This window comes from Chrysochloris asiatica, unplaced genomic scaffold (genome assembly GCF_000296735.1).
Source record: "Chrysochloris asiatica unplaced genomic scaffold, ChrAsi1.0 scaffold00132, whole genome shotgun sequence".
NCBI lineage: Eukaryota > Metazoa > Chordata > Mammalia > Afrosoricida > Chrysochloridae > Chrysochloris > Chrysochloris asiatica.
The window spans coordinates 6,638,352-6,664,244 of NW_006408650.1; the positions used below are offsets into that span (position 1 = coordinate 6,638,352).

A 25,893-nucleotide genomic window follows, 5' to 3' on the forward strand; every position below is an offset into this window, starting at 1 on the left:
AAGGTGCAGCGAGAACACAGGAGACCTTCCCCACTCAGTCACTAGCTGGCTACCATGCCTCCCTGTTTCTGCTTGTTCCACCCTCCCTACCTCTCCTGCCACCCTTGCCAAGTTCAGTGTCTGGTCCCTGGGTTGCAGCCCACTGTGGGCGTGGTCAGACCCAGGCAGCTGTCCCTGATCTCTGGGGTCTGCTGGGCACTTCATCCTCTCCTCCTCTCTGTTCTGTCCACAGTTAGGCCTGCCAGCATGGCCTACGGTGCCCAGCCCCCTCCTGCATGTCTACCCCTTCCCCTTGCTCCTCCTCCAACCCTCTTCCAACCAAACAGCTTGGTTTTCACTGTTGAGTCCAACTCTGCAGAAGAAGAGTGTGGGAAGATGGGTGGGCACCCCTAGTCACACAGTCTGACTTCATAAAAACCCACCTGGAGCCATGTCCAAGGTGAGGGCAGTAACTAACCTATCAGGCCTGGGCATCGCAACACCTGGTGGTACCTGGAGTATGGGGTCGGGGGAGGTGGTAGGACAATAGGGGTGAGAGATGGACCCTCTGGAGCTGGTCTGAGTCACCCTCACCCTGTCGTGATTGATTCCAGAGCCACATATAGCCAAGCTGACACACTTGGGGAGCCAGGTGAATGTGTCTGACTTTTAAAACGTACCTGTGCCATTTGTGTGGGGTGGGGGTACATGGTGTCCCCTGGCCGCCCCCTCACATCAGCTAGAACACCAGGCAGAGAACTGAGCAATGTGAGCAGGGAGTTGGCTTCTTGCCTTCCTGAGGCTGCGAGGAGCCGCCCCATCTCTCCCAGCGTGGGTGGAAGACTGCCTGATAGCGGGGTCTCTCTGCACAGCGGGAGGCATTCATTAACCCTGCACCCACTCTGCCGCTCTCTGGGAGCCTGCGGGATTGAGCCAATCTGTCTCTGGGCCTGCATGCGTCTGTCTGTCTGGGGCCCTACCCCTCTCGGCCAGCTGTTTTCCCATCTGAGCAGATCTCTGGGCGTGTGGGTGTAACAAGCCCGGACCTTCCCTGAGACTGCAGCCTGATTGTCCCGCCTCTGGGCACTGCCCTTTCCTCCCAAACTGGTTGTGCTGGAGCGGGCGGGGTGGGCGCGCCTGGGTGCATGCGCGGCAGCTCCAGGCTCTGCTCACCTGCAGAGGTGCCTCCCAGAAACTGCCTGGCCCCCGAGCCCGCGCCCCACCTCGCCAGAGCCAGCTGCCAGGCCAGGAAGGACACACGCCGCTGCCAGCCACCCGCACCGGCCGAGCCCAGCCTGAGCCGGCACCGACTTCATCACCATGTTCAAGGGGCTGAGCAAAGGCTCCCAGGGGAAGGGGTCCCCCAAAGGCTCCCCGGCCAAGGGCTCCCTGGCCAAGGGCTCCCCCAAGGGCTCCCCCAGCAAGCACAGCCGGTGAGCGGGACCGGGTAGGGTGGCTGGGACAGGGGTATGCCTGAAGGCTCCAGCCATCTGGAAGTGGCAGCCCAGAGACCAGGATCAGACCAGCGCTGGCTTTTGGTATCCTAAGGCCAAAGGGCCGGAGGGTGAGACTTTGCTGCTAACAGCAGCTGCTCGCCCAGGCAGGAAGCCAGGGGTCGGGGGCAGTGGGAAGGGTGTCTGGGTCTACTTCATTCTCCATGGGGTCTCGGGCCCAAAGGTGAGGCCACTTGGGGAAAGGTGCTGGACAGGGCCTAAGCAGACTTCAGCCTGTTGAAGAAAGGAGGCTGGGGCATCTGGCTCTCTCTCTAGAGCAACTTGACAAGGGAAATAACCCGGGAACCTGGGCACACGGTTGGCCCAGAGAAACTGAGTGAGGGGGGAGGACAGAGAAGCTGAGTGTGTGTTTGTGTATGGGGGCTGCCCAGAGAAGCTGAATGGGGCCAGGAGTTCCCCACCTAAACTGCAGCTCCAAGAACTCACTCAGGCCTTGGGATTTTGTTACTGAGTGTTGTTAAATAATTGGGGTGACTGCTTTAACTGGGTGACTTATGAAGTGGGCCTCTTGGCTCTCCCTTCCTGCTCACACTGAAGGGTCGTGTGCAGCTCTCTGCTAGACCCTGGGCCTCACAACAGCTGGGGGCTGAGGCCTTGGTCTCCTGGGTCCTCCCTACCCAAGAAACTTGACTGGTGTTCTTCCCACCCACTAGGCCCCAGCCCCCTTTGCAAAGTGGGGGAGACCAGTCACCTGCCTGGGGTCTGAAATGAGAGTAGAGATGAAAGGCTGGAGCTGGGGCGTGGGGGGCCCATTACCCCGATAGGGATCAGTGTGGCAGCACCTGCTAGGAGTCTGGCTGGGTGGGAAAGGTGGCAGCTAAGACTCTTCATGGAGTGACCTGTCTTCCCTGGGGCCCCTGAGCCCTGCCCAGAGTGGGAGAGGCCCCTTCCTGTGGGAGCAGCCCTCCCAGGGGCCCAACTGAGACCCGAGTACTAAGACTCAATGCTCGAAGCTCCCTCCCCAGGCAAGGTTCCAGAACAGGCTTCCTGGCTGGATCAATCAATCCAGGGGGTCCTGTTGACTCTGGCTGAAGCCCCTCAGACATGCTGCCCACCCACTCAATAAGTATTTCTTGAGCGGCTGCAACGGTCATTACCCTTTTAAGGCATATACTGGGGGCCCACTCTGCCCTAAAGTAGAGGTTGCAAATGCAAATAATGTTCTTTATTTTAATGCGCAATAACCCTTTGGGTAGGTGCCCTGGTGGCACAGTGAGTTAAGTATTGGACTGCTAAGAGGCTGGCAGTTCAAACTCACAAACAGGCTCCACAGGAGAAAAAATGAAGCTGTCTGCTCCCATCTTGGGAAACCTAGGGAACAGTTCCACTCTGTCCTATAGAGACACTGGGAGTTGGAATTGCCTCACTGGTAGTGGGTTTTGGTGTTGCAGCTATTAAAGCTCTACCTTCTAAGTGAAAGTACTGGTGTAGCGCTGTAGGATAAGCACTGGACAGCTAACCACAAGGTTGGCGGTTCAAACTCACCAGCTGCTCCTCGAAAACAGGGTCATTATGAGTTGGAACTGACTCTAAGACACTTAAAAACGACAACTTTTCAAATGAGGAAGTATAGGCACAGAGAGGTTGGATAACTTTCCCAAGATCACACAGCAGTAATGAGGGAGTAGCCTCAAAGCCAGGCTGGCTGTCTGGCTACAGAATTCTTTCAAACCGCTTTTTCTGGCTGCCCCTCTGCCTGGATGGCCCACCCTTTGACCTCTGGTTCAAGGCCTTTTCTGAAGTCTGTTGGACCCAGTAAACCGACACGGAATAGGTGCTCTGTTCCAGAATGAATGTAAAAAAAAGGACCCAGGATTCAGTTCAAGTTCATGCTCTCTCTTGACAAGCTGTGGGACTCAGAGCCAGCCGGCTCCCAATCTGGGCCTTGAACCCCAACTCTGGAAAATGTTGGAGTACCCCAGCAATCTGTGGGCTCCCCTTGCTCCAATGCCATGTGGTTCTTCCAGATCATTGCTCAGGCCTGTGCAAAGTCTAGGGCGCACAAGGCTGGAAGTACATGGGAGCAAACACAGTTGCGTCCCTGCCCCAGGGAGCCTGGTCACCTCCCCCCAGGGCTCTGTCTCACTGATTCAGTGATGCCACGACTTCCTGAGACCCCAGGCTGTCAGGCTACAGAGGGCTGGGGTGGGTCCAGGGCTTTCTGCCAGGATAGCTGGCTGAGGCTGGGACATTCTGTGGTCCTCCTCCACACATCCCACCAAGTTAGAACGGGGATCCTGGCTTTCTAAAGTCTCATGCTGGGGATAGTACCCCCCACCTAGGACTCAGTATGTCAGAGTCCCCCACAGCATGGGATTCCACCCTCCAAGGCAGTGAGCCTGGCTGCAACTCATGCTTGAGGGGGGCAGAGGGGCCTTTTCAAACCATGAAGGCTTCTGTTCACCCCTTCTCACCAGAGCCGCCACCCAGGAACTGGCTCTGCTCATCTCTCGAATGCAAGCCAATGCTGACCAGGTGGAGAGGGATATCCTAGAGACCCAGAAGAGACTGCAGCAGGTGAGAATGCAGAGCTGATAGCCGGCACAGGGGCAGCTGGATGGCACCAAGAGGTCCAATGCCACGTCTGGTGATCTGCAGGGGTATACATGGGTTACTCTCTTCTCATGCCCACTACCGCTGGTGGAGATGGAGCAAGAGCTCCCAGTTCACCACCCACATCCCCTACTGCTCCTCAGACCCCACAGTAGGACAAGGGCTCAGCTTTCCTTCTCTGTTGGGCTCCCTATGTTGGGACTTGAGAAGGGGCCTTCCCCTAATGTCCTTGCTGTCCGGTCCACAGATGCCCTGGGCCTTGAGGTTGGCCACTGTGGTTGAGATTCCCTCAGGGTGGGGCTCAGGCCTGCAGAGATGGTGCACCAAGTTTCTAATGCAGACCCCTCCTGTCTGGGCTGCACCCTAGGACCGACAGAACAGCGACTGCAGCCAACCTCTGCAGTACCAGCAGGAGACGGGCCGAAACCTGAAGGAAGCTGAGATGCTGCTCAAGGACCTCTTTCTGGATGTGGACAAGGCCCGGAGGTTCAAGCACCCACAGGCGGAAGAAATTGAGAAAGAGTGAGTGGGGTGGTGCCAGGAGACTGCAGCGGGGGGGGGGGGGGGTGTCCAAGGAAGAGGCCTAACTCCCCCTCCCCCTGCCCACCTCCCTGAAGCATCAAGCAGCTGCATGAACGTGTGACCCAGGAATGCTCCGAGTACCGCGCCCTGTATGAGAAGATGGTGCTGCCGCCGGACATGGGGCCCAGGGTGGACTGGGCATATGTCCTGGAGCAGAAACAGGTAAGACCCCCACCTCCCACCCCCAGATCTGAGCCACCCTCTCAGAGCCCAAACTCCTTCCCCCGCAGCCATGAAAGAACAATCCAGAACAAACTGGCTTTAATGTCAGGTGGTTTAGGGATGCACTCTGGAGGCCTTTGGCAGGAGAAGGCCTTTAAAGAGGGGCAGACAGGAATTACCAGGAAGAAGAAACAAAGCTCCAGCCAGAGGAAGCCTGGTGGGGTGGGGATGGGGGTGAGTGTTCTGGGTGGGTGGCCAGAGCCTGGTCTCAGGGCATCCTGAATGTCGGGTGGGGAGTTCCACTTTGATGCCACAACAGAAGGGGTGTCGTGGTGACAAGGAAGGGACAGTGGGCGAGGGGAGGGATGGAGCTGTCCTGCAGAAGGCAGGGAGGGAGTGGGACTTTTCAGAGGCTGAGCCCGGGTCCTGGGACTGGAAAGCGGGGGGTGGGGCGCTCAGGGAATACAGCCAAGGTCCCTGGAGACTGCACGTCCCCCAGGGGTGTCACTGGCTACTCACCTGGCAGTCCATAACATTATCCATCCATCACTCCTCTGGGGTGAGGATGGACAAGGAGGTCTCTTTGGGATGGGTCCTCTGGGTTCTCGCACACTGCCTGCTGAATGCTGGCTCCCCCCACTTTAGAAACAAGTGGGTGAGGGCCAGTATGGGCCAGGCATGGCAGAGCTGGAGCGGCAGGTGGCTGAACACAACATCCTGCAGAAAGAGATCGAGGCGTATGGGCAGCAGCTACGGAACCTTGTGGGGCCGGTGGGTGCAGCCAGCCCTGTCCCTTCCAGATCCTTCTTCCCCATGGTTGTGGGGGGAGGGCCCTGGGATGGGCTGTCTCTGCACGCTGCCTCTCACTGGGCCTGTGTGTTCTCCCCCTTGGTCCACGTAGGATGCAAATACCATCAGGAACCAGTACCAGGACCTGCTGGTGAGCAGGGGTGGGGGCGGCAGGGTTGGCTGTCCAGGGTAATGGGGTGACCGTGGGCAGGCTGGTCCCGAAGGCTGGGAATACAGGGTGACAGGGAAGAGAGAACTGGGAGGCCAGAGTGACTGTGGCAGGGTGGGCTGGGCGTGGGGTGGTCCAGCGTTTCTGGGCCTGGCTGATGATGCTCTTCACCATCCCCGTCCCCCTCCTCTGGGGCCGGCGCTCGCTGTCGTGAGCGCAGAAGGCGGCCTCGTGGCGTGGCCAGAGCCTCGGCAGTCTCTACACGCACCTGCAGGGCTGCACGCGGCAGCTGAGCGCCCTGGCGGAGCAACAGCGGCGCATTCTGCAGCAGGACTGGAGCGACCTCATGGAAGACCCCGTGGGCGTGCGGCGGGAGTACGAGGTCAGAGGGGCGCGGGAATTGTGGCAGGGGGGGGTGGAGGGGGGAGTGGCAAGGGCCCACCTGGTTCTGACTGCCAGCGCCCGGCCTCACCTAGCACTTCAAGCAGCACGAACTGCTGAGCCAGGAGCAAAGCGTGAACCAGCTGGAGGACGACGGAGAGCGGATGATGGAGCTCCGGCACCCGGCCACCCGGACCATCCAGGTGCGAGGCTGGACTTCCGACTACCTCAGGCACCGGCCCTCCCTTCTCACAGTGGAGGGAGGGGCTTCTGGAATGGGAAGGAGCCGGTCAGTTGGTAGGGGAGGGCGAGGGAGGGCCGGGGGTTTCCAAGGCTCTACGCTGTTGTTTCCAGGTGCACCAGGAAGCCCTGAAGATGGAGTGGCAGAACTTTCTAAACTTGTGCATCTGCCAGGAGAGTCAACTGCAGCACGTGGAGGCCTATTCCCGGGTGAGCTCTGGGCAGGGCCGGGACTAGGCACAATGTATCAGTACAACTTGTTTTCCTACCAACTCCAACTCAGAGCAGGACAGCGCACCCTAGGGTTTTCAGTAGCTGAATTCAGAAGTAGATCCCCAGGCCTTTCTTCTGGAGTTGCTCCTTCTAGTTAGCAACCAAGCATATTAACCTAAGGGCTCCTTCTGGACCAGTAAAATCCTCTCACAAATAAAACTAATGTATCATTGTAACTTGGCCCCAGAGGGGAATGATGTCTCGCACACACATTTGAAAGGGTTGTAACTATTGTCTCCAGGGATCCAAAAACTGGTTCTTGGGAGCAGAAAAAAACTCTTGTTTTTACATAGGAGACAGTTATACATACAATTGTGTACTGTCAAGTTAGTTGCAACTCACAGCAACCCTATAGGACAGAATAGAATCGCCCCATAGGCTCTCGTACGCATCATTATGGGACCAGATCACTGGGTATTTTCTCCCTTGGAACAGCTAGTGGGTTCAAACTACTGACTTTTTGGTTAGTAGCTGAGTGCTTGCCCGCTGTGCCACCAGGCTCTGTGGTCCTTATCCATTTTGTACATGAACAGTAATCGAGTATTATAGCTTTGGTATTAACACTTGATGGAGAAGCAGGGACTTAGGAAAAAACATCTAAAAGGCTCCTTTGGGGATAATAATAATTTTGGAAAGAGTTAAGAATCACTGATACAATGTACAACTGGGATTTTTTTTTTTTTTGAGAGGGTAATTTCCACTCGATATGTTTTCCTACATTTTTTGAGAAAGGTAAAAGCCAAGTATTTCTCTCCCTCTCTTTTTTAAGGGCCTAGTGAACCGGCTGACAGTAATCCCAAAATGCCATAGAGCATGGTGTTGCTTTAAAGCACGTTTCCAACATCTGCCCTGATGCTGGCACATGTTCGCTGGGTTTAGTTTGAACTGATTTGGATTTCCCTGAGTTAAGTTCAGTTGCTTAGCAGGGTCAGTGGGCAGCAAGCCGCCTCTGGGCTTTGCCCTTGACCACCCTGGAACCTCAGTTTCAGGAAGAGGCTGGTTCCGTCAGCCAGACCCTGGCAAAGCTCAATTCCAGCCTGGAAACCAAGAACAGCCCTGCTCCAGGGGTTCCACCTGGTGCCTGCACAGAGCTACTCCGACAGCTGGAGGTGAGATAACCTCACCTGGCCACCTTCACCCCAACTGTACCCCATTGCTGGGCTTCGGGGCTCAGGCCTGGCCTCCCAGGTATGCAGTCCTGCCCTGAGCCTGGGCCTGGGAGTCTTCTCCCATCTCTGTTACCATTAAACCCTTCTCCTCTGGGCCTGTTGGCTCACCTGTAATGTGAGAGGGAGACCTGGACAGCTCCGAGGCCACTCTAGCTCCTACTCTGGAGGTCTGGATGCTGGGAAGCCCACACCCCAATCACAAACCTCAAGAGGGGCCCCTTTCACTTTGCTTAACTAGAAACCCTTGACTTACGGAGGCCAGGTGTGAGTCTGGACTCCAGTGAAGCCTGAGCTCTCACTGCTTGGTCTGGCAGGTGGAAGAGAAGCAGCTGGCAATGGCTGAGAGGACTGTGAGGGACCTGCAGCAGAGAAGCCAGGAGGTGGTCCCACTGCCCCTCCGCAGAAGTCCGCCCCAACAGCCCCTGCATGTTGACAGCATCTGTGATTGGGACTCCGGAGAAGTATGGGCTATGGGCCCTGTCTCGGCCCAGCCCTGCCCCTGTCCTCGCCCTTCCCAGCTTCCCTCCTCCCCACCTCACCCCTGTTCCACCCCTGCCTTGGTCCTGCCCCAGTCTCACCCTGCCCCAGCCTTCCCAAGCCTCTCCCTGCCACACCTCTATCTTTCACCTTCCCCTGGCCCAGCGCCACCCCTGCCCAAGCCCTGCCTTCCCCTGGACTGTCCCAACCCCATCCTGGTGGTGGCCCTTCTACCCTCGTGGCCCTGCCTGATCCCCCCTCCACCTACCCAGGTACAGCTCCTTCGGGGTCAGCGGTACACACTGCTGGACAATTCTGACCCACACACCTGGGTCGTGCAGAGCCCCGGTGGGGAGACCAAGCACGCCCCAGCCGCTTGCTTCTGCATCCCAGCGCCGGACCCTGATGCTGTGGCCAAGGCCTCCAGGTAGGCCACCCCCAAGTCTCCACAGTGACACTCAGGGAGAGATGTCTGAGGTGCCCTGCCTAAATGCTGGCCTCCTCCTTCAGAGTAGTGACTGCTGGGGGTGGGGGACAAACAGGCTGTCCCCCCCTGATTGCCTCCTTATTCCAGGCTGGCCTCGGACCTGCAGGCTTTGAAGCAGAAACTGGCCACTGTCCAGAGCAGCCTGAAGACCAGTGTAGCAGAACCCACACGGCCGGACCAACAGGGTACCAGGGGTGTTGGGTTAGAGGGAACACATATCTACTTCAGCCACTGCTGGGGGGTTGCAGTGGGCAAGGGGGCCTGGGTTACAGCCATGATCTCCAGGGTTGGCAAGCCCCTCCCCTTCTAGGCTCCACTCCACACAGGACCCCATTTGATCACTCAAAGGTTCCTTGGGCAGACACGAGGTAGGCCCTGGGTGCTTACCAGCACCCTGTGCCCCTAGTTCCTACCAGCTTGGCCCCAGCCAACCCACAGGCCCAGAAACTCCTGACTCAGATGACTCGGTTGGACGGGGACCTGGCGCTGATGGAGAAGCAGGTGTTGGCCTGGGTCCGGGCCCCACTGAGCCGCACTTCACCCCTAGAGGACCTGGAGGCCCGAGTCTGCAACCACAAGGTAGGTGAAGACAGGATGGACCTGCTTTAGAAGGAGCAACGCTGGGCAGAGCAGGGAGAATCTAGGGCTCAGAGGAGCTGGGCCCTATCCCAGCCACTCCACAACCAGCTCTGTGGCCTTGGGCAAGCCTTTCTGGGCCTCCGTATTAACCTCTCTGATATTGTGCTAAAGATGAAAGTTCCAGAAGGGCCTGGGTGTTCTGGGAGGGTCCCCGAGGGTAGCGAGAAGCATCTAGGGAAGATAGTTTCTGGTTAGAGGAGGAAAACCTTCCTGGAAAGGCTGCAGAGTTGTGCAAACGCCATGAAAAAATAGGGCACACCCTCCACGGCGTGAGAGTCTCTCTCCTGAGGAGCTGAGAATCCAGCCATCCCTTTCCCACACCTGGAAGCAGTGGGCAGCTTGAGCTCTTCCAAACCGGCTTCTACTCAAGTATACGGGTACTATGTGGGCTTGGTTTGAAAAAAGCGCATCATGTTGTTTATAGATCACAGTGCCTGCTTGTTGCTTACACTCATTCCACAGCACTGTCGCTGTCAGGGGACCAGGTGGGAGCACAGGTGTTTTCAGAGGTGGGAAAGGACGAGCATTCATGTTGCCGGTTGGGTTATGGACTGGAGAAGAACAAGCAGGGGACACAGGCGACATTGGCTGAAGGAGACGCCGAGCTGTGACACGTCTCTGTGGCCAACCCCTGGGGTGGGGCTGAGTCATTACACAGGATGCCCCTCAGCCTGGCAACCCCCACGTCCGGCAGAATCCAGGGCTGTTTCCTATAGCACCAGAGTGACCAGGGGACTATATGCCTTTGAGTCCTGAAATGCCAGTATGTCCCACATCAGGGGTGTTGAGGGGCCTGGAGAAGTGAGGGGATTCTAGGCAGCACCTCCTTGTCCTGACTTGTGGAATGGATGAATGAGTGAGTGAATGAATGCAGCGGGCAGAGCTAAAGGAGCTCTGGTAGCGTAGTGATTACGAATTGGGCTGCAAGCCACAAGGTCAGCAGTTCAAAACTACCAGCTGTTCCACGGAAGAAAGATGAGGCGTTCTGCTCCCGTAAAGATTTATAGCCTCGGAAACGCTGTACAGGGTCGCTATGAGTCGGAACCAACTCCACAGCACATAACAACAACAACAAAGGCAGTGCCTCCTTGTCCTGACTTGTGGAATGGATGAATGAGTGAATGAATGAATGCAGCGGGGCAGAGCTAAGACTTGACTGCCTCATTCTGGAGTCCCGGCTGGGAAGCTGAAAGTTATGTGACCAGGTAATGACATCATAGGTGAGACCATGACATGCAGGGTCTCATTTAGTTCTTCCATTAGGCTCATTCTGCAGATGAAGAGACTCAGGGTCAGAGGGGATGACTTGCCCAGAGTCATCCACATACATGGTAACTAGCAAGGCCAGAACTATACCCAGTTCTCCGGCCTGGAGCACAAGCATATAGCTGCCAAGCCTAGTTCTCCTACCTGCAAGGGGCTGAGCAGGCAGGAGGGCTGGGCAGAGATTGGCTCTTCCACGTGGACCAGAGCAGAGACCCTGGTTCCTTTCCCTCCTCCTGCCAGAGCCTGGTCCAGCGCCTGCAGAGTCTGGGAGCTGAGAAGGAGGTCGCCCAGCGGGAGTGTGAGGCCTTCCTGTCAGCACGGCCTGTGGGCCCCGTGGCCCTGCAGCTGCCTGTGGTCCTCAACAATGTTAAGAACAAATACAGCGACTTGCAGGTTCTGTGCAGCCTCTATGAAGACAAGTGAGTGCCTGGGACTGGCTGTGGACAGGCAGCACAGCTTGGCTAGGCTTACCTGACCCTCACCTCCTCCACACAGAGCCAAGGCCGCCCTGGGTCTGGAGCAGCAGATCCGAGATGCAGAAAAGGTTATCTGTGGCTTCGAGTCCACCCTGACTCAGGAGGCCCCCATCTCCGATGGCCCTGATGCACTGCAGCAGAGGGTCAGCGAACTGCAGGTAAGGTCCTGGCAGTATCCTGAAGGAGGTTTAACCTGGTCAGACATTCAGGCCAGGTGGAGGGTGGACAGGGTGTCTCAGCTAACCATGAGGGTGCTTGGTGGTTGTGTCCGCCCAGCGCCAGCGGAGGGAGCTACTGGAGCAGCAGGCCTGTGTGCTGGGGCTGCACCGAGAACTGAAGGCCACCGAGCACGTGTGCAGCGCGCTACAGAACAACTTCTGTGAGTTCTGCCAAGACCTGCCTCGCCAGCAACGCCAGGTGCGAGCCCTCACTGACCGCTACCACGCCATAGGGGATCAGCTGGACCTGCGGTGAGTGTACTCGATACAACCCCACAGTGGGCAGGCTGGGCACTGCCGCTGACAAGCTGTGTGACATTAAACTGGTGACTCTGTGACTCAGTTTCCCCACCTGTGAAATGGGATGATAGCCTCCTAGAGTGGTTGGTGCCCAGCAGAGGGTGTCAGGACACAGAGTAGGAGGGACATGGTGGCTCACTAAGGCCTCCTGACCTGTCCCAGGAAAGGGGTGTCCCCCAGCCACCTCCCTGCACCCCTCACCTGGCCCAAGAGGTTGGCTCTCACCTCTCCTCTGGCCTCGTCCCCCCGCAGGGAGAAGATGGTGCAGGACATTGGCCTCACCTACCAGCAGTTCAAGAACTGCAGGGACAACCTGAGCTCCTGGCTGGAGCATCTGCCCCACAATCAGGTGCGGCCCCATGACGGGCCCAGCCAGATGGCTTACAAGCTGCAGGCACAAAAGGTGAGTGCCCAGGACTGCAGGACCCTGCCCAGAGCCAACATCTCAAGCTACCTCCCTGGCCACCTTCCGCATAGGGCGGCTGCCTGTGCGCATGTTGCCCTCTAGTGACTGAGACTCAAAAGCGCTCTGCTGTTAGGTACAGAGAAGGAGCTCTGCTAGCATAGTGGTTACAAATCGGGCTGCAAACCTCAAGATCAGCTGTTCGAAACTACCGGCTACTCTGCAGATGAGGCTTTCTGCTCCCATAAGGATTTAGAGCCTCGGAAACCCTGTTCAGGGTCACTATGGGTCAGAACCGACTCAACGGCACTTAACAACAACCTATACAACAACAACCTATACAGGGTCGCTATGGGTCAGAACTGACTCGAAGACTCGGCACTTGACAATAACAACAACAATCTTATATGGGTTATGCGGGTTATTGTTTGTTGTTGTTGTTGTTGTTAAGTGCCGTGGAGTCAGTTCCAACCCATAGTTTCGAACTGCTGACCTTATGGTTCACAGCCCGATTCGTAACCACTATGCTACCAGAGCTCCTTACTGTACTGACTTTGGTCTGAACTGCAAGGTTGGTGGTTCAAGCTCACCAGCTGCTCGAACCAACTCAGAACCAACTCGACTTAACAACAACAACCTTATATGACAGAACTGCTCCAAAGGGAGCTCTGGTAGTGTAGTGGTTATGAATCGGGCTGTGAACCTTAAAGTCAGCAGTTCGAAACTACCAGCCGCTCCGCGGGAGAAAGATGAGGCTTTCTACTCCCGTAAAGATTTACACCCTCGGAAACCCTATACAGGGTCGCTATGGGTCGGAACCGACTCGATGGCACATAACAACAACAACAACAATCTTCATGGAATCAGATAACTAGGTCTGTCCTGCACAGAGTCACTGGGTGGGTGACCTTTAGGTTAGCAGATACGTAATTAATGGTTACCACCCACAGCAACAAGCCATTGTTAATGTTAACTTACAGTGACCCTAAAGGACACAGTAGAATTGCACCTTAGGGCTTCTGAGACTGTAAATCTTTATGGGAGCAGACAGCCTTATCGTTCTCCCACGGAACAGCTGGTGGATTTGAACTGATGACCTTGAAGTTAGTAGCCCAACCCTAACCCATGGCATCACCAGGGCTCCTTGTTAATCCACTTGTTGTTGTCGAGTGCCGTCGAGTTGGTTCCGACTCATAGTGATCCTGTGTAGGGTTTCCAAGGAGCAGCTGGTGAGCTTGAACTGCCGACCTTGCAGTTCAAACAGCTTTGCAGTCTGGTGCATTAACCAGGACTCCTGTTAAGCCTCTGAGGCTCCTTAAAAGTCCATAATGTATTGCCTAAGATTCGAACTCAAACCTCCCTCATAGAAGGTGAAAATTCTACCACTGGACCAGCAGTGCAAACAGAAGCCTCTTCAAAGCTCAGACTACCAAGGTTTTATGTTCCTTTAACCCCACCCTGAAATGCTCCCCCTTTTCCCACAAGCCCCAGCGCAGTTCTGTCTGGTCTGAGGCAGGCTACGGGCTTCATGTTTAGGCTGCAGAGCTCCTGGGGTTTCCATCCATGCCTGCATCCTCTTCCTCATACTTGTCAGGCCCCGGTTTGCTGCTAGGGGCTGGACCCATGATGGAAGGTATAGCTCCACCCTCAAGCAGCTGCTAGGCTGGTGGGGAGAACTCCAGTTCACAGGTACTCACTGCTGGCCATGGTTGGTGTCAGAGAAAGTGGTCTAAAGGACCAGGCACCTATGCCAAGACCTGAGAGATAAATCTAGTAGCTATGGGCAAAACATCCTAAGCCAAAGCCTTGGGCAGTCAGGGGACAGGAGTGACCAGAGGTGAGGACCCCTGTTGGCCACAGGAAAGCACTGGACATTTGACAAGGATGCCAGGATGTTACTGGGAGGGACACCTTCAGATCTGTGTCTGCCAAGCTGGCTCTGGCTATCCCCAAGAGAATGGTTAAGGAGGTTCATAGGAGTCAGGGTCAAATCCCAGCAAGAGGCTGGAAGAGTGGGAAAAGGGTCCTAGGGTAGGAAGAGGTGGTGGGTTTGAGAGATGCAGATGGTGGCTATTAGTGACTATTATAGGAGCTCTGGTAGCGTAGTGGTTACGAATCGGGCTGCAAACCTTAAGGTCAGCGGTTCAAAACTACCAGCCGCACCCCGGGAGAAAGATGAGGCTTTCTACTCCCGTAAAGATTTACACCCTCGGAAACCCTGTACAGGGTCGCTATGGGTCGGAACCAACTCGATGGCACATAACAACAACAACAACAAGCTGGACTTAGTGACTATTCAAGGGAGACAGGGACCCCAGAGGTTTTGTCAGGGACACTCAGGACGAGGGCATAGCCCTACTTGACATAGTGAATACAAGAACACAGTGCATTTGGGGTGAAGAAACAAAGTTAGCTGGGGTCCTGCTGAGTGTGAATGTGAGTAGGGAGTTGGAGCCAGAGCTATGGGAGGAAGGTGTGGACTGGGAGGCCCCGTAGGGAAGCTGATGGCAAAGTGCTGGGGAGATCGAGGGCACATAGGGAGACACTAGAGGATCATGCCAGGGAGAGGGCAGGGGACAGAGATCCACAGTCCTGGCAACTTTCAAAACACACCCATGCCAGGAGACCACCCCAGGCCAATAAAATAGGAATTTCTGGAACCAGAGCATTGGCATTTTAAAAACTTCCCCCAGGTGACTGTTGTTGTTGTTAAGTGCCATCGAGTCAGATCTGACCCATAGCGACCCTGTACGGGGTTTCCGAGGCTGTAAATCTTTACGGGAGCAGAAGAACTGTAGGAGCAGTGATTTTCAAGAATTGGTCCCCAGCCAGCATAGGAAGCATCAGCATCACCAAGGGATTATCAGAAATGCAAGCTTTCAGGCTCCATTCCAGACCTCCTGAATCAGAAACTCTGAGGGTGGTCCCAGCAATCTGTGAACTAACTCTCCAGGGGCTTCTGATGCAGGCTCCAGTTTGAGAGTCCCTGTACTGGCCCAGAACTCTGAGGGGCACTGGGTGAAAGAATGGGATTCTGCTTGGAAGGAAAGGAAGGCAGAAAACCAAGAGCATGAGGTCAGGGAAGGACAGACTGCCTGTGGCTGGATGGAGGGGTCAGGGTGAGTGGCTTTCTTGACTCCTACTTCTTCCCTGACAGAGATTGCTGCAGGAGATCCGGGGCCGAGAGCGGGACAAGATCATGGCATCCTGCCTCTCCCGGGACCTGCAGGCTGCTCTCCAAGTAAGCAGTTATACGACTGTTTGTCCCTCTTAGTCCATCACCCTCCCTCTTCCAGTTCCCTGCTTCCCCACAGTCTTCTCACTGCAGTCTGTTGTCCGTCCCGTCCCTCCCTGCTCAGGACTATGAACTGCAGGCAGATACCTACCGCTGCTCCCTGGAGCCCACCCTGGCAGTACCAGCTCCCAAGAGACCTCGAGTGGCTCCTCTGCAGGAGAGCTTCCAGGTCCAGGTGAGGCGGGACCTGGCTAGGCTGAGCATCTTTTGGCACCAGTTTTCACGGCTAGAGCTGACTGCCTCCTTCTCTCTTACTCTGTCCTCTCCAGGAGAAGAACTTGACCAAGGCCTATACGGAGGCTGCAGCTGCGCATCAGCAGCAGCTACACCAGCTGGAGTTTGCCATAAAGATGCTGGAGAAGGTACAAAGACAATGCCCACTCTGTTCCCGCAGTAGCCAGCCAAGTCCTGTTATTAACCTGGGAGTCTTCCCTCCCTCCTGAACCTGCAGCTTCAATCCCTGGGCAGGTTCAGCCTCGCCCTCATCTCTCACCATCAGTCAATAGACTGATCTTCATCCCAGAGTTAGGCCCCGGGGATGTCATTCAATGTGACCACAGCTTAGACCCTGGGGAGTTCTCCAAAGGAGCCAGGACCTCTTGCCCAAGAGAACAGAGAAAAGCCTCTAAAACCTTCAGCCTTGGGACCAGCCTGCACTGGGCAAGAGGCCACCAGGGAGACCCTGGGAGAACAGGAGCCAGAAGGTCTCTTGGTGACCAGATGGAGGACTTGACAACGTTTCTATGACTCTCAGCTGTGCTCCTGCACTTGCTGGGAGCCTGGGTGGAAGGGGAGAGGGAAGGGAAAACTTGCTCCATATGCACGTTCTAACCTCACAGGTCTTCTCCAAACCCTGTTGTGTCCAAACATCTCGGGTCAAGGGCATCTCCCAGGACCTACCAGACAGTATCAGGAAGCAGGGAGGGGTCTCTGATCTCAGAGAGGAGTGGAAAGATGAGGCTCGGCCTGATGCTTCCCTTCCTTTTTCTCACTCTCTCTGCAGAAGGAGCTCAGTGAGGACATCCAGGTGACCCATGATGCAAAGCAGGGCTCTGAGAATCCAGCGCAAGCAAGGCGGGAGTCCGAGGCACTGATGTCCCAGCTGGAAGAGGAGAGGAAACAGGTGGCCCAGGTACAGCGTGAGCTGGAAAAACAGAGGGAGCGGCTGCTGCAGCTGAGGACCCAGCGGCCCTTGGAGAGGCTGGAGGAGAAGGAGGTGGTGGAGTTCTATCGGGACCCTGAACTTGAGAGCAGGCTCTTCAAGGTTAAATGTCAGGTGGAGGAGGAGGGCAAGAAACGCGCTGGCCTGCAGGCAGACCTGGAGGCGATGGCCCAGAAGGTGGCGCAGCTGGAGACCAAAAAAAAGTCCATGCAGCCTCATCTGCTGACTAAAGAGGTCACCCAAATTGAGCGGGACCCCAGCCTGGAAAACCAGGCAGCCCAGCTCAACAGCAAGATTGGGCAGCTCCGGGGGGAGAACACCGCCATCTCTGCCCGGCTGGAGGAGCTGAAGAAGGAGCTGCTGGCTCTTGAGCAGAAGGAGGTAACTGTGAAGGAGAAGGTGGTGGTGAAAGAAGTGGTCAAGGTGGAGAAGGATCTGGAAATGGTCAAGGCAGCCCGGGATCTAAAGCTGCAAATTGAAGCGGATGCAGCACGGAGGAAGTTGGCCCAAGAGACAGGGACCAAGTTACGGGCTCGCATAGAAGAACTAGAGCGTGCCATCAGTTCCGTGGAGCCCAAGGTGATCGTGAAGGAGGTGAAAAAGGTGGAGCAAGACCCCAGACTTCTTAAGGAGTCGTTCAAGCTGAGGAGCCTCCTGGAGGAGGAGAGAAACAAGAACGAGGCATTGGCCAAGGAGCTGAAGGAGCTGCACAGAAAGTACAGCAAGGTGGAGAAGCAGAAGCCCAAGGTGGAGTTCCGTGAGCAGGTCCGAGAGGTCTTCCAGGTGGACCCCGAGACGGAGCAGGAGATCGAGAGGCTCCGGGCGCAGCTGCAGGAGACAGCCGGCAAGCGGAGCAGCATTGAGAAGGAGGTGGAGAAGCTGCTAGCCGATCTGGCGGTGCTGCGGGCCCAGAAGCCCACGGTGGAATACAAGGAGGTGACGCAGGAGGTGGTGAGACACGAGAAGAACCCTGAGGTGCTGCGGGAAATCGACCGGCTGAAGGCCCAGCTAAATGAACTGGTCAATAGCAGCGGCCGGTCTCAAGAGCAGCTCATCCGGCTGCAGGGTGAGCGCGATGAGTGGAGGCGGGAGCGCTCCAAGGTGGAGACCAAGACGGTGAACAAGGAGGTGGTGCGCCATGAGAAGGACCCTGTCCTGGAGAAGGAAGCTGAGCGGCTGCGCCAGGAGGTGCGGGAGGCGACCCAGAAGCGGCGGGCTGCAGAGGACGTGCTCTACGAGCTCCAGAACAAGTTTCTGCTGCTGGAGAGGAGGCGACCCGAGGAGAAGGTGGTGGTGCAGGAGGTGGTGGTCACCCAGAAGGACCCGAAACTCCACGAGGAGCACAGCCGGCTGAGCCACAGCCTGGACGAGGAGGTGGGCCGTCGGCGGCAGCTGGAGCGGGAAGTACAGCAGCTGCGCGCTGGTGTGGAAGAGCAGGAGGCCTTGCTCAGCTTCCAGGAGGACCGCAGCAAGAAGTTGGCTGTGGAGAGGGAGCTGCGGCAGCTGAGCTTGAGGATTCAGGAGCTGGAGTCGCGGCCACCGACTGTGCAGGAAAAGATCATCATGGAGGAGGTGGTCAAGCTGGAGAAGGACCCGGACTTGGAGAAGTCCACAGGCACCCTGCAGCGGGACCTGGACCAGGAGAAGGCCCAGGTAATGGAGTTGCATCGGGAGTGTAAGAACCTGCAGGTCCAGATTGATGTCCTGCAGACCACCAAGTCCCAAGAGAAGACCATCTACAAGGAAGTGATCCGGGTGGAGAAGGACCCGGTGCTGGAGGGCGAGCGGTCACGTGTGTGGGAGCTGCTCAACAGGGAGCGGGCATCCAGGAAGGACCAGGAGGAGGTGGCAAGACAGCTGCGTGAGCACATCGACAGGGCCGAGGCACTGGGCAGGACCTGGGCCCGGGAAGAGGCCGAGCTGCACAGGGCCAAGGAGCAGGCGGACCAGGAGCGCCGGCAGTTGCAGCAGCAGCTGCGTGACCTGGAGCTGCAGAAACAACAGCAGGTGCTGCGCCTGCAGGAGGAATCCCAGGTGCTTAGCAAGAAGACAGAAAGCGAGCGGCAGCGGGCGACCCAGCGTGGCCAGGAGCTCTCACAGCTGGAGGCTGCCATCCTCCACGAGAAAGACCAGATCTACGAGAAGGAGCGGGCCCTGAGGCACCTCCACAACAAGGTCAGCCAAGAGGAGCTCAGCCAAGAGACCCAGACTCGCGAGACCAACCTTTCCACCAAGATCTGCATCCTGGAGCCCGAGACGGGGAAGGACATATCCCCTTACGAGGCCTACAAGCGGGGCATCATCGACCGGGGCCAGTACCTCCAGCTACAGGAACTCGAGTGTGACTGGGAGGAGGTCACTACCTCAGGGCCTTGCGGGGAGGAGTCCGTGCTCCTGGACCGCAAGAGTGGGAAGCAGTACTCCATCGAAGCTGCCCTCCGCTGCCGGCGCATCTCCAAGGAGGAGTATCACCTGTACAAGGTCGGCCGGCTGCCCATCTCTGAGTTCGCGCTGCTCGTGGCGGGTGAGACCAAGCCCTGCTCCTCACTGTCCATTGGCTCCATTATTTCCAAGTCCCCGCTTGCCTCCCCTGCCCCCCAGAGCATCAGCTTCTCGTCCAGCTTCTCTTTGGGGCTCAGTGATGACAGCTTCCCTATCGCCGGGGTCTACGACACGACCACAGATAACAAGTGCAGCATCAAGACGGCCGTGGCCAAAAACATGCTGGACCCCATCACCGGGCAGAAGCTGCTGGAGGCCCAGGCGGCCACAGGGGGCATCGTGGACTTGCTCAGCCGGGAGCGTTATTCGGTGCACAAGGCCGTGGAACGTGGGCTGATCGAGAACACATCAATGCAGAGGCTGCTCAATGCTCAGAAGGCCTTCACTGGCATCGAAGACCCAGTCACCAGGAAGAGGTTGTCTGTGGGTGAGGCTGTGCAGAAGGGCTGGATGCCTCATGAAAGCGTGCTCCCGCATCTGCAGGTGCAGCACCTGACCGGAGGGCTCATCGACCCCAAGCGCACCGGCCGCATCCCCGTGGCCCAGGCTGTGCTTGCGGGGATGATCAGCGAGGAGCTGGCTCAGCTCCTACTGGATGAGGCCGGTTATGAGAAGGATCTCACTGACCCCCTCTCCAAGGAGCGGCTGAGCTACAAGGAGGCCATGGGGCGTTGCCGCAGAGACCCCCTGAGTGGCCTACTGCTGCTCCCGGCTGCACTGGAGGGGTACCGCTGCTACCGTTCTGCCTCCCCCACACTGCCGCGCTGTCTGCGCTGAGTCTAGCAGTTAAGGGTTTGTGTGTGCGTGTGTGTGTGTGTGTGTGTGTGTGTGTGTGAGGGCCAGGGTGGAGTCACGGCCCCCTGACCCCTTTGAAGCTTGATCGACCCCAGGGAGTGGGCTGTCTCACTGTCTCACTGTTCTTGTGTCGGGCCCCTTCCTTGTTCTGGTGCCCAAGCCACCCCCAGACTCCAGATCAGATCTGCCCTCCCGCCCTACTCCCCCACCCCATACTTCAATAAACGCATGCACCCAGCTTCTCATTCACATTTGGTACCATGGGGTCAGTGTGTCTGGGGACGAGCGTGAGGACAATTCTCTATTGGAAAATGATGAGTCTGGTGAGGGTGAGGGTGTGGTTCCACTGATTCTGGGAGGTCAAAGAAAGGGATTGTGGGACGTGACACAAAATCTCCCATCAACCTTTCCCATCTGCCCATTGTCTCTGCTCCATTCTGTTCTGGGTCTCTCGAGCCAGGCCAGAAGCATACTCAAGTCCTCTTGTCCATCTCGTTCCCCTCATCAGCAGGTCCCTGGGCCCCCCCACAAGCAGAACAACATGAGAACACTCAGAAATGTGTCACTTTTATTTCTTGCTCTTAAAACCAGAGACAAACAAACATAAGCATGTCCTAGGTGCTCAGACAGTTCTTGAGGCCATAGGCTCCCAACCTCTTCCCACTTCCTGTCTAACTGGGGACTCCACAGGAACTCAAGTCTTCCCCACAAACATTTTAAATCCAAAAAGACCAGCAGGGGTCGCCCTTTCCCTCAGCATCTAGATCAGCAGCTATGGGATGGGGCAGTCAGGTGAGACAGAGGGCAGCTTCCTGCCTTCTCCTTGCCACCTGTGCTGGTGGGGGTGGGGGTGGGGTGGGTGTCTGGCCTCTAACGCATGGAGCGTGTAAACTTTTACCTGGAAATGGCACTGCCAGATGCAACAAACAACACTGGAACTCGCTAACCTGCTGGCAGGACTAGCCCAAACTCAGCCTCCCATGGTTGGTGGCCAAATTCTTTCTCTGTCTCCCAAAATTCATTTTCTTTCTTGGGCATTGTGTGGGGCAGCCGCTGGAGAGACAATTGTAGGTTTGGGGCCACATATTCTCAACGGAAAAACCGCTCCAGCATATGCTGGCTTGGGGCTGGAGAGGACTCGGCGGAGGAAAAGTACGGGTGGGAGAGGGCCACCTTGGCTGAGATCCGCTGGTTGGGGTCGTACTGCAGGAGTTGCTACGAGTAAGAGGGAGGACATGGGTCTGACAGAGTGAGGACACACCTTCCCAGGTCCCAGCTGGAGGCCCCAAACCCACAGCTGCCCCACCTCCCATCCCATTAGCCAGTGCTGGACACTTTCAGGACCTGGAGACCAAGAGCCAGTTCTGGTCCAGCTTTCCTGAGTCAGGCCAGGTCTCCTTCAAATCAGCTCTCCGTCCCTCCCTTACTGAAGGCTCCAGGTCCCAGCCAGCTGCTAGCCGAGACAGACCTCTCGGTGCCCCTGTCAGGGGCTCTGGAAGTGAGGGGCAGACTGGAGTGGGGGGGCAAAGAGCAGGGAGGAGGGAGAAGGCATGCTCTCAGAGACCAGCTAGCCCCTTGAGTCAATTCAGACTCAAGGCGGCCCTGTAGGACCCAGTAGACCTGCCCCATGCGGTTTTCAAGGCTGTCATCTCATGGAAGCAGGCTGTCTTATTTTACTTCCCACTGAGCAGCTAGTGGGTTCAAATTGACAAATGTTTGATTATCAGCCGAGTGACTGACCACAGCACCCAGGGTTCCTTTCATTATCCACCCCTACCCCCTAAAACAAAACATTGCTATCAAGTAGATTCTGACTTAGAACAACTATCTAGGCCCGAGGAGAACAGCCCCAGAGGCGTTCCAATGCTGTCTTCTTTATGGACACAGATGGTCACATCTCTCCTATGGAGCAGCTGGGGGATTCGAACTACGGGTTGGTTAGCAGCTGAATACTTAACCACTGTGCCACCAGCACTTCTGACTCTCCAGTCAGGTTACGGGAGTCCCCAGGATGTATGCCCTAAAGTCCACACCGCCCTGGGTCAGCAGACGCACATAGACTTCTAAGAAGCTAGACACATGGTCTAATGATTAAAATCCTGGCTGCGCCTTCCAGACCCAACATCAGCGTCAGGAGAGAATGTGGCTTCAGGGCCTTTGTGGACGGTAACTAAGAGACTCTGCAGACGCCACCTGAGGTGTCCTGGGCACCTTGGCCTGGAGCTAGCCCAAAGGTCATGACAGGGCAGCAGGAGTGAGGACCATGACAAGAGACCACGAAGCAAGGACTGCCTTTCCTACAGAGGTTCCTGTGAAGTTGAGCCACCTGGAATACCCAGGAAGGAAACAGCTGCTGCCGGGGCATGCTGGCAGTGCCGAAACACAATGCAACTAGGAAAGACACGCCGCAAGTCCCCCAGTGCAAACACACAGCTAACTAGAAGAGAGGAGTTTTCTAAGGGAAAATGAACATTGGACTTATGGTGAGAGGCTTCCAGGATGAAGAATCAAAACAGGATCCAGCCAATTGTGTACAGGGGTCAGAAAAGTGATTAGCTTGGACTTCCTGGAGTCAGGGTTACTTAAGAATTTATCTGACTGGAAAGCAGCAACCAGAAGAGAAGGCCCTTCTTGTTTTCCCCAGCTGTCCACTTGTACCCACCATGAGCAGGTCCTTGCCCTCTGGCTCCAGATTAGGTACGATCTCCTCCAGTCCCTTCCTGGTCCACTTGGGGAAACTGCCCTTGTAATCAGGCAGCTGGGTGACTCCTGGCCATGTGGCTTCACTGGGTGTCCCCAGGGTCCGAAAAATCCGAAAGAGCTGGTCAATCTCCGAGTCGCCAGGAAACAGGGCCCTGCGAGTTATCTGGGATGGAGAAGAGGAGAAGGTGTGGAGTCCACAGCTTTGTCAAGACAAGTAGCCAGAGGTGGGGAGGAACTGTCAAGATATTTTTCTCAGGGCTGTAGTTTGCATTCTGGCTTCCCAACAATGCCCGCTTCCACCATCCTTTAGCTAGTGCAGACACCCCTTATAATGAGCTGCCTTCGCATCGATTTGGACTCATGGCCACCCCGTATGTTCAGAGTAGAACTGTGCTCCCTAAAGATTTCAGTAGTTGGCTTTTGGAAAATACCGTTGTTTTACACACATAATGAATGGGTTATATGATTTCTTGCAAATGATGCGATCCCCTTGTGCATTAGTCTCCTGTGTGCAGTGGATACTCTATACCTGTGCACATTAGTTGTGAAAAATATGGCAGATCACTAGGTCTTTCTTCCAAGGCATCTCTGGGTGGACCCAACCTTTTGGTTCGTTGCCAAACACATTAATCATATGCACCATCCAGCAGCTCCCAAACACCCCTTCACCCACATCTAGTGGAAGCATCAAGGAGTCCTGTTAGCACACTGCGTACGCACTCGGCTGCATATGAAACCCGTCAGCTGCTCTGAGGGGGAAAGACGTGGCGGTCTGCTACTGTCAAAACTGCAGCCTGGGAAATACCATGGGCAGTTCTGGTCTATTGTACTGGGTCACTCTGAGTCGAGATCACTTTGACAGCAATGGATTTGGGTTACTTTGGTTCAGTAAAAGTAGCCTGTGTCCCCCATCCCCATGCCAGCAGGACGCTGCCTGTGGCCTCCCTGTAGTCAGGCTTTGTCCCTCTCTCTACCATCTCAGCAAAGATGCAACCAATGCTCCAGATGTCCACAGCAGTCGAATAGAACTTGCTGCCCAAGAGGATCTCGGGGGCTCGATACCACAGTGTCACCACCTATAGGAACAAAAAAACAGAGCAAGGTGGGCTGAGTGTGTGGGTGACATTCCTTTGGTTACCCACCAATTCCATTCACCCCAGTGGTACCTCATGGGTGTAGGTACGCAAAGGCACCCCGAAAGCTCTAGCCAGCCCAAAGTCTGCCAGCTTGATAGCTCCCAGCTCATTAATGAGCAGATTCTGAGGCTTCAGGTCGCGGTGGATGACCCGATGCGAGTGGCAGAAATTCACCCCCTGCAGCAGCTGGAAGAGGTAGCTCTGGAATAGTGAATGTGACAAAGAGCTGGCTAGGCAGAAGGGGACTGGATGAGGGGGCCATTACCTCATCTTCCCCATCATTCCCTGGGTACCTTAACTAAGTGCAGGGGGAGCTCGGAGGCAGGGGTGGAGTCCATGTATTTCTTCAGGTCCTGGCTGAGGAACTCAAACACCAGGTAAAGTTTCTTTTCATTATGCACCACGTCCAGCAGCCTGGTGGCAAGATGCGGGTGAGTACGGGCTCACAGCTCCATGCTCCCTGTCCCAGCTCCCCGCCTCCTTCCCCAGCTCACCTGACGATGTTGGGGTGTGTTAGTTCTTTGAGCAGTGAGATTTCTCTGATGGCGGTGCTTGGGACACCTTCAGTCTCCCTGCAGGGAAGGAGGGTCCAATGAAGCCAGAGAATGAGCCACATCTGGAGGCAGGAGGGTACTTCTGGCGGGGGTAGGTAGGTGGGGTGTCACTTTGTTGCTTTTAAGTGCCATTGAGTTGGTTCCGGCCCATAGCAACCCTGGATAGGGTTTCTGAGCAGCAGCTGGTGAGCTTGAACTGCCAACCTTGCAGTTCAGAATGGTTTTGCAGTCTGGCGCATTAACCCACAGCGCCACACCAGGACTCCGGGGTGTCACTTACATGTTCCTTATTCCCTAAGGATGGCCCACCCCCAGTGATAGGGACCTGTGCTCCTTGGTGGTGGTTATGTGCCGTGCAGTCAGAACCGACTTACAGTGACCCTGTACAGGGTTTCCGAGGCTGTAAATCTTTACAGGAGCAGAAAGCCTCATCTTTCTCCTGTGGAACAGTTGGTAGTTTCGAACTGCTGACCTTGTGGTTCACAGCCCAATCCGTAACCACTACGCTACCAGAGCTCCTTAGTCCCTATTTATCACTCACAGAGCAGGGCCCAGGGCACCGCCTAGTCAGCATGAGGGAGGGGCAGTGAGATGAGGTGAGGGCAAGGAGTGGCTGCACCTTTGTGACTGGTCTGGTGTAACCAGGCAGAAAAGGAGCTGGATGAAGAAGTCTGAGATTCGGGAAGGGACGGGGTGCAGGGACTATCCCAGCACTCACAAATCCAGTCTTATCTTCTTGAGGGCCACCAGCTGCCCTGTCTCCTTGTTCTTAGCCTTATACACCACTCCATAGGTGCCCTCTCCGATCTTCTCCACCTTCTGGAATACATCCATCACCACAGAGCTGCCCGGGAAACAGATGGTGCCAGGGGCATTCACTCCCCCCTGCACGCCCAGCATCCTGGCTCCCCTCTTCCAGCACCCTATAATGCCCAAACCCTACCCAAGGCTTCCCAGCCCCCAGCCCACTGCCCCCATCCCATCCCTGGATCCTGGCTTTGAAGTCCCTGACCCAGCCAAGCAGGAACCCTAGATCCTCAGACCCCGTGCCCCGGGGGGGCTTGGAAGCCTGCTGCACCTGTATCTGCTACGGCATGCAGAAGAGCCCAAACTTGCAGTGCCCAAGGTCCCCTCCTCTGCACTGCCAGGCCCAGGATCTGGAGCTAGCTGGGAAGGCTGCCCAGACGCCTGTCCAGAGGCTGGGGACAGCTTGGGTCAGAGGTCAGGGATTGGAAAGCGTTTCTGTAACCAAAATCTTGTTCCAAGCTGCACTCAGGATGAAGGGGTAGGCCCAGCCTATCTGGTGACACTGGACCTCCTCTGAGGACAGAACTTTGGTGGTGGCCACCTCCCTGTGTCCTGGACCCCCCACCCACACCCAGCCCCTGCACCCCCAGCCCCCTCCCTATAGGCCCCCAGCCCAGAATTCACCAGAAACCCTGCTGGCTGCAAACCTCAGGACAGGAGGGAGTGCTGCTCTGCGGCGCCCCCTGTTGGCCGGCGGCAGCACCACGTGTACACAAAGACACGCCCACTGGGACCTTTATTCACTAGGACTTTCTGGAACTCTCCATGACTCTACACAAGGTACAGGACGCCTCTGGGGGCCTTCAGGCTCTCACTGCGGGCACAATCCCAAATGAGGGGGAGGGACCGTGTTAATAAGCCC

The 25,893-nt window shown here is 56.3% G+C and overlaps 2 protein-coding genes across 2 annotated transcripts; one reads left to right on the forward strand and one right to left on the reverse strand.

Moving 5' to 3' along the window:
- The first annotated feature begins 1,299 nt into the window (after positions 1-1,299).
- Positions 1,300-19,813, forward strand: EVPL (envoplakin). Its single transcript, XM_006869563.1, has 22 exons — positions 1,300-1,412; positions 3,911-4,010; positions 4,414-4,568; positions 4,664-4,790; positions 5,436-5,561; positions 5,692-5,730; positions 5,969-6,130; positions 6,225-6,332; positions 6,484-6,579; positions 7,626-7,751; positions 8,126-8,272; positions 8,561-8,715; positions 8,863-8,960; positions 9,182-9,354; positions 10,921-11,099; positions 11,176-11,314; positions 11,433-11,626; positions 11,927-12,077; positions 15,235-15,318; positions 15,437-15,547; positions 15,642-15,734; positions 16,376-19,813. Exons 1-22 carry the CDS (start codon positions 1,300-1,302, stop codon positions 19,811-19,813), a joined length of 6,114 nt encoding a protein of 2,037 aa, XP_006869625.1.
- A 1,107-nt stretch (positions 19,814-20,920) lies between these two features.
- Positions 20,921-25,138, reverse strand: CDK3 (cyclin-dependent kinase 3). The gene is made up of 7 exons (XM_006869669.1): positions 24,943-25,138; positions 24,165-24,242; positions 23,964-24,084; positions 23,701-23,871; positions 23,509-23,610; positions 22,494-22,697; positions 20,921-21,046 (listed from the first exon to the last, which is right to left on the reverse strand). Exons 1-7 carry the CDS (start codon positions 25,122-25,124, stop codon positions 20,921-20,923), a joined length of 984 nt encoding a protein of 327 aa, XP_006869731.1. The 5' UTR covers positions 25,125-25,138.
- Positions 25,139-25,893: the final 755 nt, after the last annotated feature.